This window comes from Dermacentor silvarum, chromosome 10, assembly GCF_013339745.2.
Source record: "Dermacentor silvarum isolate Dsil-2018 chromosome 10, BIME_Dsil_1.4, whole genome shotgun sequence".
NCBI classification, from domain to species: domain Eukaryota; kingdom Metazoa; phylum Arthropoda; class Arachnida; order Ixodida; family Ixodidae; genus Dermacentor; species Dermacentor silvarum.
Genome location: NC_051163.1, coordinates 33,177,093 through 33,189,196, shown reverse-complemented (window position 1 = coordinate 33,189,196; position 12,104 = coordinate 33,177,093). Strand labels below are relative to the sequence as shown.

General features: G+C 46.4%; 1 protein-coding gene across 1 annotated transcript in view; it reads right to left on the bottom strand.

Annotated features, from left to right (window-relative positions):
• The window catches only part of LOC119465878 (ATPase family AAA domain-containing protein 2-like), a 62,807-nt gene extending 51,116 nt beyond the window's left edge, over positions 1-11,691 (bottom strand). The window contains 4 exon segments of the mRNA XM_049657864.1: positions 739-849; positions 3,686-3,933; positions 5,429-5,498; positions 11,201-11,691. Of these exon segments, the coding sequence (XP_049513821.1) occupies positions 739-849; positions 3,686-3,933; positions 5,429-5,498; positions 11,201-11,302 (531 nt within the window). The 5' untranslated portion in view covers positions 11,303-11,691.
• Between the last annotated feature and the right edge of the window lie 413 nt (positions 11,692-12,104).

Sequence of the window (12,104 nt, the reverse complement as noted above, 5' to 3'; positions counted from 1 at the left end):
CATAGGGCCTAAGATGCCATCTAATGTTAGCTGGACATTTATATGTCTTCTGTCCAAGCACTGTTACAGGCTAGCTCTTGTTCCCAAATCACTTCCAAGACCGGTATCCAACAACTTGCGAAATACTGCTCTGTTCAATTCAAATGTTCATGTTCCTCCAGCTTTACATTTTAAGAAATGTGTTCAGAAACTGTTAGTGCAACTCTACTAACGTCAACTGCAGACACAATATTTTTGTGTTATTTTCATGCAATACTCAACAAGCGTCATAATTTGCACAAGAACATGGGCACAATGAGACAGATTCTTTAGAAATGCTGTCAAGACTGCTTGCAATGGAACAATGACTTAACGGACATAAACATTAATACATCAAGAATGTACATACCGAGTAAGCTTCTAATGATTTTAACCACTATAGCCATTAGAACAGGCCATCATTTTTTTGGCAGTGACGAGACGCTGGTGTATTCCAACTGCTGCATTTTGTTGGCCTGTTGGTTGGACATGCAATACAAGCACTAGGGGACAGGGGCACAAGAAGGCGTCACAACATGGTGACGCAATACAGCGGCATGTTGTGTCCCCTTCTACCCCGCGCAAATTGCCAAGCTAGGAAGTTGTGCCAGCACATTGTGGTTAGCAAGTCCAGCTTTCAAAGCGCAGTGCATTTAACAAGGCCAGCATATGATTTCTCATATGTTTTTAACAGGAATAAAGTTGGAAGTTGACACTCACATTTCCACCAGGAGGCATGCTGTCGTGGTGGGGACTGGTCGAGCTGCGGAGGTAGTGGTGGAAAGTGGTCGGGCCCTTCTTGTTACGTGAACCCGACTGGTCCGCAGATGACTGTTGTGGGATGAGAGAATAACGTGGAGTGTCACAGTCAACCGAGACACACGTGGCTACAAGGATAGACGTTGGAGACTTTCAGCCTGTCCGTATACGTTTTGCCGTATACGCAATGCCGCAGACGAGGACGTGAGCCGCCAAGCTGGTGACACCACCACGTGATGCCGAGTTTACTAGAACTCAGAGGTATTTGTGCAATGATCGTTCCTTTTCTAATTAGCTGCTGGTATATAGCGTTGGAAGCAGCATAATCATAACCATACAGTGGCTCTGTTCCTTTTCCCCCCGGACAAGAGTTCTAACCCTCATTAATTTCTAACATGCAGTTGAACGACATGTCACAAGCTGGCACTACCAATGTGTCTACCCCCACCCATGCCTCCAATATTCCATCAACAGTAACGCACATACGGAGAAGTAAAAACTATTAATTGGAGGAAGAGTGATTCATTGGGTTTAACTTTCCAAAGAAACATATTGCCTTTCATAGACACTGCCGTGGACTCATTTTGACCACCCTGCAATCTTTTTTTTTTTTTTCATTCCGCTCCCATTAGTATGTATAAACGCCAAGTATGTATAAATAATGATTGTACTGCCCAACTGGGAATTGAGCCTGCAACCCTCTCCTCAGCTGCAAATTGTTGTAGCCACTGTGGGGATGCACAACTCTCATGCGTCCCCTGATGTTTTCCAAAACGTCTCCTGTAATCCGGCTTTGCCGCGTGGTGTTACGGCAGCAGCATATTGCGAGAGATGGCGCGAGTGTTGTACTGCTGGCGCCACCTAACGGTGGGGTCACTTGGTTGCATAAGGAAGAAGGCGTTGGGATCGGCAAGTAACACGCACGGACGCTTCGCGCGTGCGCCGGCCCGCTTTGCGAGACCATCTTGCGAGTCAAGGAGCAGGACACCGAAATGGACAAACTCAGATCGTTCTAACCCACCACTGTTTGCGTGACCGTACACGTGAACGACTAGACGATGGTGTCTGGCATGGGGCGAACATATTCGCTCGCTATCAGGTTGCGGTGAGTTGAACTTCCTCGATTTGTCGTGCACCCGTGTGAATGTTTTATGAGTAGCAATTCGGCTAGCAAGCATTAGTGTATGAAAGGTGCAATAAATGCCCGTTTGATTGTTTGCACTACTGTGTTGTCGTTCCTTAGTCCCAAGAGCACGTGTGAGACCCCACACCACTGAGCCAATGTAGCAGGCAAGTTAGCACAACTTCATGAAACAATCTAGTCCTTCGACTGCCTCCTAGGGCACTGATGGACAGTTCGCAGCAAGAAAAATTTGTAAAATTTAACCATTTTCAACATCAGCAAAAACCGCACTGCCCATAAACTGGCATAATGTAGCCATTCCTTCTGCGTTATTTTAAAAGCGAAACTCTGTGGGGATTGAGGGTTTCATCGGCGCCATTGCACCGGTTTCACCTTTTCCTGCCGTCCCGGTTTTTCCCTGTCCTCCGCGTAACCGGTTCCCGCAGTGGTGCTGCGCACGCGGTGGGTTGCGCTGAGGGCGGGGCGCTGACGTCACGAAGCGGCTGCGTTTCGGCTGCTAGCGGCGGAGCATGCCTCTGTCTTCTCACCGGGACCAGCGCACGGTACGTACATGCTTTCCTCTCGTCCGCCGACACCTTTGTGACTAGGACTGGAGCTCGCGCACGGTGCCTTTGCCCTTGCGGGGAGCGCGTACTTTGTGCTGATCTTTTCACGACGCTAAGCCGACGAGCGGTGCCATTAGTACACGCGCGAGGTCGTACCCCACCGAGCCGCACTTGCCGAAAGCCTAAGCCGAAGGATATTGCCCGTGCTCTCGCGAGTTGACCCATTGGTTATCGCCAGAGCAAGTAGCATAGCCGCCGGGACTTTTCCTAGCGGCGTGTCCCAGCTTGAGCCTGTGCTCTCACCGCGACGTGCTATAGGCGCCTGTTATTGTATTTTCGCCCTGGTGCGGGACCCCTTCGGCTACCCGCCGCGCGGGCGTTTGTGCAGTGCTGGTGCCGACGGTTTCAGTAAACGGTTTCCGTCAACTCAGGGCTTTACTGTGTTTTTTGCGTGCGTCGCTCGGTAACACCTTGCGGCCTCTGAGCTCGCGCGCAAGCGGTGCTGGAGGCGACGGCTGACGTGGCCCTGTGGCTCGCTAAGCTCGAACCCGCGGTGGTTGGTCTCCTGTGAGACACCAAGAACCCACAACTCTTAAGTGGCTCGTTGCAATGGCTCATACCCGAAAAAAGCTGCGAGTAGTCCAGTGATACAAAAAAAAGTAGATGAGTGAAACAAAATTTATCATCATCAGCAGTGGCTCATAACCCAAAAAATATTATCCAAAATTATCATCGGGAATGACTCATACCCCCCCCCCCCCCCCCGTAAGCAAGCAAAGATGGAATGGCTTAATATTAATGAAGAAACGAAAGAATGAAGGAAACAACAAGAGAAAGACGGAAAAAGGCAACGAAAGAACCTTTAGGTAGTGTATTAGGTGCTTGCATGTGGCATTGAGGAGGTCAATCTACAGCGCCATACGTTTACTTCACACTGCGGCTCGTTATGTCTTGCAATAAGTCTGACCCCTCCGACCGTATAACTTAATGCATTACCACGTGTGCAGCAGGCTTTCACCTTCACGTGTTACACGAGTATAACATGCTGCAGAATTTTTTATTGCTTTTGTATAACCCACCGTTCCAGGCCGACCGACCATACAGACAACGCAGGCAGAGCGCTGCTCGAACAACCAATGAAGAGCGAAAGGGAATAGCGCTGGAACGGATTCGTTACATAACACCGGCCAAGACAAGAGCGAGAAAATGAAAGGCAGACCTTGCTGAAGTCTGGCAGGCTTGATGTTAGTATCCATGTCTGGTTGAGGTTGCCATAGATACACTTGCGACGGCGTGTGCTTCGTCGCACCATGCTGTCATCGTCCTCATTCATGTCGTCATCCGTTGAGACGGCCACATTACTGGGTGGCGGTGGTGGTTCACGGCGTCGCGACGAGGAGTGTGCACGGCCGTTGGGCAGCAGGTGGTTCTGGTGACCGTGTCCCCCCACTGACCGCGTCAGGCGCCCTGAAAGGCAGAGGAAAAAACTGGCACTTCGAACCAAAGGTTGCTGGCATAAGCCGATATCAACTCATGCTCACTTACTAACATTTTCACAGGCTATATACACACTCCCACTTACACTCGTCCTACTCACTTCCACTGATATTCGCCAACACTCGCCTTCATAGTCACTTCCATTCACATTATTATTTGCATCTACTCCTCCTCACCGGCACTCATTCACTCACACTTGCCGACAGTCACTCACGAGACTTTTGTTCGTACTCGCATGATCCTGCACTCCCATTCATGCTCGTTAATTCGCACTCTTCGTAATTCACTAACGATTTATCTCACGTGTGAAATATGTGTAAACTGAGTACGAGTCAGTGCACTGGTGGGCGAGTATGCCAACCTATACTCATAACACAGCTGGTTAACTGATGATGCATTCACTCGTTAGTTGACTATCAGTTGTACACAAGAAACAATGAAATCTTATTTGAGGTATACTTCAATCAGTTCAGTAATTATTTAGTAATTGGTTTGTGGAACTATCTACAACTGGGCCACACTCTCCACCACATCGAAAATGATTTTCAGGGTTGTGCCTAAAGTTCATCATGCCTAAATCAGAAATTTGAGGTACGAAACCCAAGGTAGCATGCATATACGATACCTTGGGCATTACAGGATTAAACTGAGATTTCCTTTATTTTTTGTCTGTATACCTGCTTTTTTAGTTCGCGTTACATTTTATTACTGTGTCAGCTAGCATCTGATGTGTAGCATTATTAATAAATTTTGCAAAGGTAACCAATATTCTTGCTCTGCACTTATGTTACTGCCTGTGTATGCCAAGTCAAAGGGACCGTGGGCTTCATCAGGCCGCTTTGTAGCTTTTAGTCCACGACCCTCAGTGTATGTACACTTCGTTTTGTTAGTCCAAGACCACAATGAATTACCATAGCGAAAGTTTACAGAACTGAGACCCTATGCTTTGAATTTGGAAAATTTGCTAAGAAAAGTGAATTTTGTATTCATTAATAACAGCTTATTGATATTCTTGAAAAGAACATAACGAAGGAATACTATCTTATGCCACCATACAAGTGTTTTAGCAGAAATAATCATGACAAATGTATTCAGCTGTTTATCCCAGCGTGCGACACTTCTAAGCATTCCCTTTTTCCCAACTTTATAGGGATGTGAATTGCCTTGGCAGATAGGGGATATTAATGTAAAGAAGATTCAACTCCCATTTTTTAAAACACAAATAAAAGAAGCAACAGTTATACTGCCATTCTTTTCTACTCTGACACTTCATTATGCACCAGACAAAGATGCTGGTGCTATGACAATTAAGAGCCTGCCGCTCCCAAAACACCTTTGATCTCTTTCTAAAATGCAACAATGAAGGCAGACAATAAAACGAAAGAACTCAAAACAGCCCTGCAAAGGCATCTGCAAGGAAATGATAAAGTGGAACGGCAGCAGTTCAACTTCAACAAGGACTTGCCTGAAGATTCGTCGTCGGAGAACTTCAACCTTCGAGTTGATCGCTTCCTGTCTTCATCATCAACAGACTCCTAGAAAGAAAAGGAATTTAAAAAAATATATATAGTTTTTAAAACTAGACTGCCCTCATGCTACTAACAAAATGTTGTCAGCAACATTGTACAACAGAAATGTTTGCATGCATGTCAGAAGCTTGCTGGCCAAAATATTTGCCAAGATTCTTTGGCATGTTAACCAAAGCAAATTACTAAGAAGCCAGTCAACTTTGAATGTGTCATAAGGTCATTTAACAAAGGAGGTTGCATGTTTGGCACTTGATGCTATATTAGCTCATGAAGCATGCAATATGGTATTAGCATACAAAACAGACTGCACCCACAAAATTAAGTTTTAAAAAATACGTAGAAACAATGCACAAGTAACAAGCCATTGGTTTTGACTTTAGACAGTACAATTAAGAAATAGATCATTTGACACTACAGTCACATCATTGTCAAGTAATTTTAATTTGTTCATGAAATATTTAAACAGGTCATCACTACAGCTTACTTAAGCTTGTATGGATTGTGTCACTGCAAAAAAATAACTTGTCCAAAGAATATTAGTACGTCCACCAAGAGCAGATTACAAGTGAACTGAGAAAATAACTTATGGATCGATTCCAAGCTAAGCATGCTTTCAGTGTGGTACATTGAAACGGTTCCACTACCAAATATTTTCTATTTCAGGAATTATTCTGTTACACAAAATCAATGAAAACTTTAGTTTGGAAAATTCTTTATCGGTCTACAAGGATTCAGTGTTTCACTTTGCATTTTAAAAGTGCACAACAGCAGTTAGTAAAATTTTAGGATTAAGCGCCAACAAGGAAAAGACGCCTCTAGTGGGATTGACCGTGTCTTTGACAGCAATGCTGAAAATATGCACACAAACCTAGCACTCCTAAATTATGGGAAGACAAGCCCCGAACGATATAAGCAATTCCTCTAAAGTCTCTTCAGCTACAAAAGCTGGGTAAAATATCACTGATGTAACATAGGCACTTCCGATTGCAATTTAATCGCAATCGACCATGATCACTGCTACACGGTCCAACAATCCAGACTGAGTTAGGTGAACTCTAGCGCACCAGCTGTTGTGCAGTGAGTCCAAAGAACTTCACAAATTTGCCTAAGAAGCAAAAATCGCAGTGCAGTCATGAGCCTACGATAATGATTGAGAAGCTCGATCGCGATGCACAAATTGTGACAGACTTCATCCAGATTATGCAAAGTCACAATCAAAATGCCCATGTGACGCGGGTAAGAACGCATTAAACTTGCACATTCTGTGGTTTTACGCGAAAAAACCACAATCTGATAATGAGGCATGTGGGCGACTCCGAATTAATTTTGAACATCTGGGTTTCTTTAATGTGCATTTAAATACAAAGAGTTTCTGCATTATGCCCCCATCGAAATGCAGTCGCCACGGCCGACATCGAGCCCGCGAACCTCGAGCTCTCAGCAACACAAACACATATCCACCAAGCTACAGCGGCGAGTGGCATAAAACACGTGCTGCCAAGGACGTTCATGAGGCAGCGTGGCAGATAGAGCATGCAGGGACAGAGAATGAAAGGCCAGCCATTTACACTCCACTGCTAGGTGAAACTGTGCATCGGTCATGGCATTTCTATGTGAACTACTCAACCTACGGGCGTTTCCGTTCTGTCCGTGATCCCAGAAAAACAATGGAAGTCTGCTGCTCATCATATGTCCTTCCCCAGCCGCGCTGCCCCCCCCCCCCCCCCAGCATAGGGCCTTCCATGAAATATATTTGTCCTTTGGCCACTCACAGGGATGTACTTTTGAGATGCTGAATTGCGACAAGCATGCGTGCCTCTTGCTTTTAAACTTATGCAGGTACAGCGCTCAGCGTGTGAAATGAGACACTCGGAGTGCATGGCTGCCGGCGCCTTTTTGCACAGGGTACCCCGGGGGTGCTGGGGACACGGAGCCGATGCATCGTGGTGTACGATAAAAAAACAGAGCCTTTGCGACGCACTGTGACAGCATTTGGTCCTACAGCGATCACCCAGCACTCACCGGTGCCGCAAAAAAGAGTGGCAGCCGCATCGGGTTTCAATCGCCAAGTACTGCTTAGCTAAACTATTTTGCAGTAATATCAGAGGTGTTCAAAACGTGAAATTTCTAACTGAGTATTGAATATTTCCAATTTCTAGACAAAATATGAATCTTGCACATAGTCCGTTGGCCAAATAAAAAAAAAAAGGGGGGGGGGGGGGGCTTCTTTACATTTCATACATGTAAAAATGTATGGAAAAAATGCCATTATTAGGGTATCAGGTCAACTGAGAAGCTCTTAAATGAGAAAGATAAGGTGCACCAATGACAATAATAAAACAAAGGATCACGCGTTGCCCTAATCTCTCTAATGAGAATAACATCAAATAGTAAGGACTATACCACTCGTATTTGAAATTTCATGCATTCGCACATCATAAGAGTCATATTGCATCCTGCATCGATATCCTTAGGCCAAAACAAACCAGGGAACACGAAAGGTTAGACCAACGCCAATTCTCTGAGACATCTACCCTTGTAAAGCTTTTAACGTCGTCTAGACATGCTTTAAAAAATGACGCACAAAAGGACTACCCAAGGACCTTCATTTAATATTTTTAGAAGACCAATGCTAGACAGAGCACAAGAAAAATAAGATGTGCATGAGCCATAATTTTTTAGATGAACTAATTCGCTAGCATCGAGAAAGCTCATATCCAAGCTCATATCACAGCTCATATCCCAAGGGACGTCAGATCAACTTCAAGACATTTCAATGTGATCATATTAAACGGATATCTGTGTGGCCGGGTGAAAAAATCAGAAAAACTAAATCCCTTCCCAAGTATTCAAAACAAAAGTGCCTCATTTTTAAACTTGGCTGGAGATATTCTCTTCCCAAGATTTCCTTTTACAAGATTCTTGCAATCCTGGCACGAAAGTGCATGCTATGAATGAAAAATGCCAATGGTGTACGGAGGCTCTAAAAGCAGGCTGCTGAAGCATGTTCCAGCACCAGCTAGACCCGATGAGGCTGCAGTGACCGCCACACAGAGTTAACACGAGCAAACACACCTCTAAATTACAGTACCATTAGTCTTTGACCTCAGGACCTCCCTTGTATAATATTTCTTTGTATTGCATCTTTTCTAATAACACCTTATTCATCCTTATTTGGTCTACACCAGTCTTTTCCATTCCCCATTTCAGCAATCCCGAAAGACAAGCAGTTCACGTGCAACCCTCATTCATAGTTTCTTTCCAACACCTGCTAAATTACTCTTGATACTTTTTTAAGCCAGCCCAACAGTCGCACGCTGCTTTCTTTTACCCCCAACGTCAAAAATGCTCTCTTGAAATGAATCCGGCAGCCGATATGCTTTAAACACATTGCAAATATACTTTTGGCTTTGCTGGGCCAGTTCGTGCATGACAGTATAGGGCAGTTCCAGCAATTACAGCTCCGAGCACAAGAAAAAGAATGCAGCATTGTCCTGTGTGCGTCTTTTTCTTGTGCTTGCGTCTGTAATTGCTGGAATCTCCCTATACTGTCACACTTTTGGCACTCTTCTATTCCACCAGTAATATGCCACTTTACCCGACATCAAAAATGCTTTCTCAGTATGGACCAAACTGCCAAGTAGGCTTTCAAAAGCTCAAACATGTGCGAGACTTCCTTTCTTATTTTTTTTTTCTACTGCACTCTCCGATTCCACTCTTCTAATGCAATAAATTTCCTTTTGCTTTTACACTCTGCATGTCCCCATTCTGTCGCATCCGCAAAGCATTTACCACCTGGCATGCTCTCGCACAAGCAAAGCAGCACAGCTCATGAACAGTGTTAGCAAAGACAGCGCCAGCAGACAGCCCAGCAGGTTTCACTGACGCACACAAAGAGGACCTGCAAGTTCGCCATTGGTAAGCTCAGCTCTAATCAGTCATTCATATACATGGACGAGTTAACGATTCATTCGACAAGTCTGTGAGGCCATGCCATGGAACGGCGACAAATTTGTGTGTCTGACAAGCTCTGGGTGCTACGACTGCTAAACCAGAATACAAACATGCCCAGAATATCGAATGGAGCTTCAAATTATGACCAGCTGGAGTTAATCATAGGCCAGAAGTGCCCAATTATGCGTCGTAAACATTCGTAGGAAGCAGAAATGTGGACAGCCGTCCCTGCAGCTACTGATTGCGTTTAGCTGTGGGCCGAAAGTTGTTTCAATCAATGCCAATGATAACTAGCAAAAAAAAAAAAAAAAAACGCGCGTCAGTCAAGTGGTAATCTCAACCAAGTTCAGCGCCGCTACAAATGCAAGGAAAATCGTTGTCGAAGGCCGCTAACCACTTGACAAGCAAGGTCGGTGTTGGACAAATCAGCTGTCATACCGGCGTTGGTAGGGAAAAAACAAGCTAAAATTCCACTCACAAAAAGCAAAAAAATGCACTGAATTATACCCGCGAAAGGGAGACAAGTTAGTCGACACTGACCTGCAGGGTCGAAGGTGTAGGAAAACGAACACAAGAAAGCTTTCCAACGCAAGACGGCTAAAAACTATAGAGGCATGCCGACCGCTAACTCGAACATGCGCTCGCGCGTCACCAGGAACGGAATAAAAAAATACGCCCCACGATGTTAAGTTACGGTGTCCTAAAGAAACAAACCCTAACGTTGCTTCGTACACTCTGTCCAAGTCTAATTACAAATGCTGTCGCTCCTCCGTTCGCAACGGGGGAAAAAAAAATTTATTGAATGACGCGAAGTTGACGTCTGACCTACAGTGACCCCACCGCCCCCACTCCAGCGCGACGACCGGCAGTGACCACGTGATTCGAGTGAAACACAGATGCCCGCCATGTGACTGCCCCGAAAAATGTAAACAGTGGACGACGGTCGGGTCGCGACCATCATAACAACTGGCGATAAACTGCACGATGTGCATCGTTTAAACGCGATCAAAACGCAGCGGCCGTCGAAATGAGTCTCCCCACTCTTCAAAGCCAGCGGCCTCTTGTAGTTTGTGGCCTTGAGACAATTTCCCGGCGGGAGGGGGTTTCCAGAGTGACTCGGCCCGTCCGGCATGACGCAAGTAAACCAAACTCGGTCAAGCCAAACTGCTTTCCTACGTGACAAAACGGCGGCGCGTCGCGGTTAGGACAAGCAGGTTTAAAACAATGCTCACCCATTTTTCGACTTCGTCGGCCGAACATCTGACCAAACGCGCGGAGAAATGCGAATAGATCAGCGAAAAGGGGACGGCAGCGGGCGGACATTCTTTGTAACCCGGTCAGCTGTAACAACGCCTCCTAGGTGCACTAACGCGGTGGGAACAAGAAAATACACACTACAGCAAAATTCTTGCGTTTCAGAGCAACGGATTAAGTCGACGGCACCCATTCTGCGTCACAAAGCAGGCTTTCCGCTAGCGCCAATTCCTTGTCGCCGATCTGACCGCAAGAGACGTACCCGACGGGCACGGCGTTTGCAATTCTTTACGAAGCGGAGAATATAGGACGCACGACACCCGCGTCACAGCAGTACTGCGTCCACTCTGATACCTCTCGACAATCGAGCCAGCGTTGGAAAACGATCCGCGGATAGCGGAAGAAACACGACTTCTCCTCGACGATGTCGTTAGGGCTAGCGTCGTCTTTCTTGCCTTCGAATCACCAACCATTGTTCCCGGCCCGCGCTTCAGACTCACCTCTGAATTGTGCGATTCGGTGACCTCAACCTTCGTAGATCTCCGTGTAGCGATCCTCGGCGGAGGCTCCGCCGCGGCAGACTTGTTTCTCGTCTTAACCATGTCGATCGGGGTTCAACTCGCCGAACGAAGCATAACCAGCGGGACGCGGGCAAATTCCGCCTAGGCCTAACGATTCCCGCGGAGTCGGCGGACCGGAGGGAAAAGCTTTCCGCTCGCTTCCGCGTAGAAACGTGCTGATCTCACGCGCTCTTCGTCACAATAACTTCGCGTTGCACACACAAACAACACGATGTTTTCGTTCCGACCAGCCACCGAGCCTTCCTCACAACACCCCGCAGTACTAAACCACTCGACCTCCGACGACGGCGCGCCTGACGACTGCCACCTTTGGCTGAAACCGATGCGCGCGGGCGGCGTTGAAAATTGGCGCGTTTTCGGAACAATCAGCTGATCGCCGCGAAAATTGGTTTGCCTGCGCGCGTGTTCGTAATTTTCTATCGTTAAAACGAAGACGTGAACCGAGGGTATTTTTTTTTCTGGCCATGCTCGGCGTTTCATCGTGCGGTGCGTGTCACGAAAAGACAATTAAAAATCTCGGCAAAGGTACAAGAAACACGTCGCGGTCTGCGGTGGCGCCATTTTCTTCGGATTTTGATATGCAACCTGCTCGTTTTCGCACGCTTTAGAAAATAAAAGAAAGCACTCCTGCGAGTCACGCGAACATCTCCCATGTCTATTTTGAGTACACTTGTTGTTTGCAACGGGCACTGAATGCACGAAAGGAATCTCTCGCGTTTATCTGTAACGAGGAGGGGAGCGCCGAGAAAGCTAGCAGACGACGCCGTTGCCAAGTGTGCTCGTCTGCAAGCCGCTCCCGGACTTTTTTTCTTGTTCCGTGTGT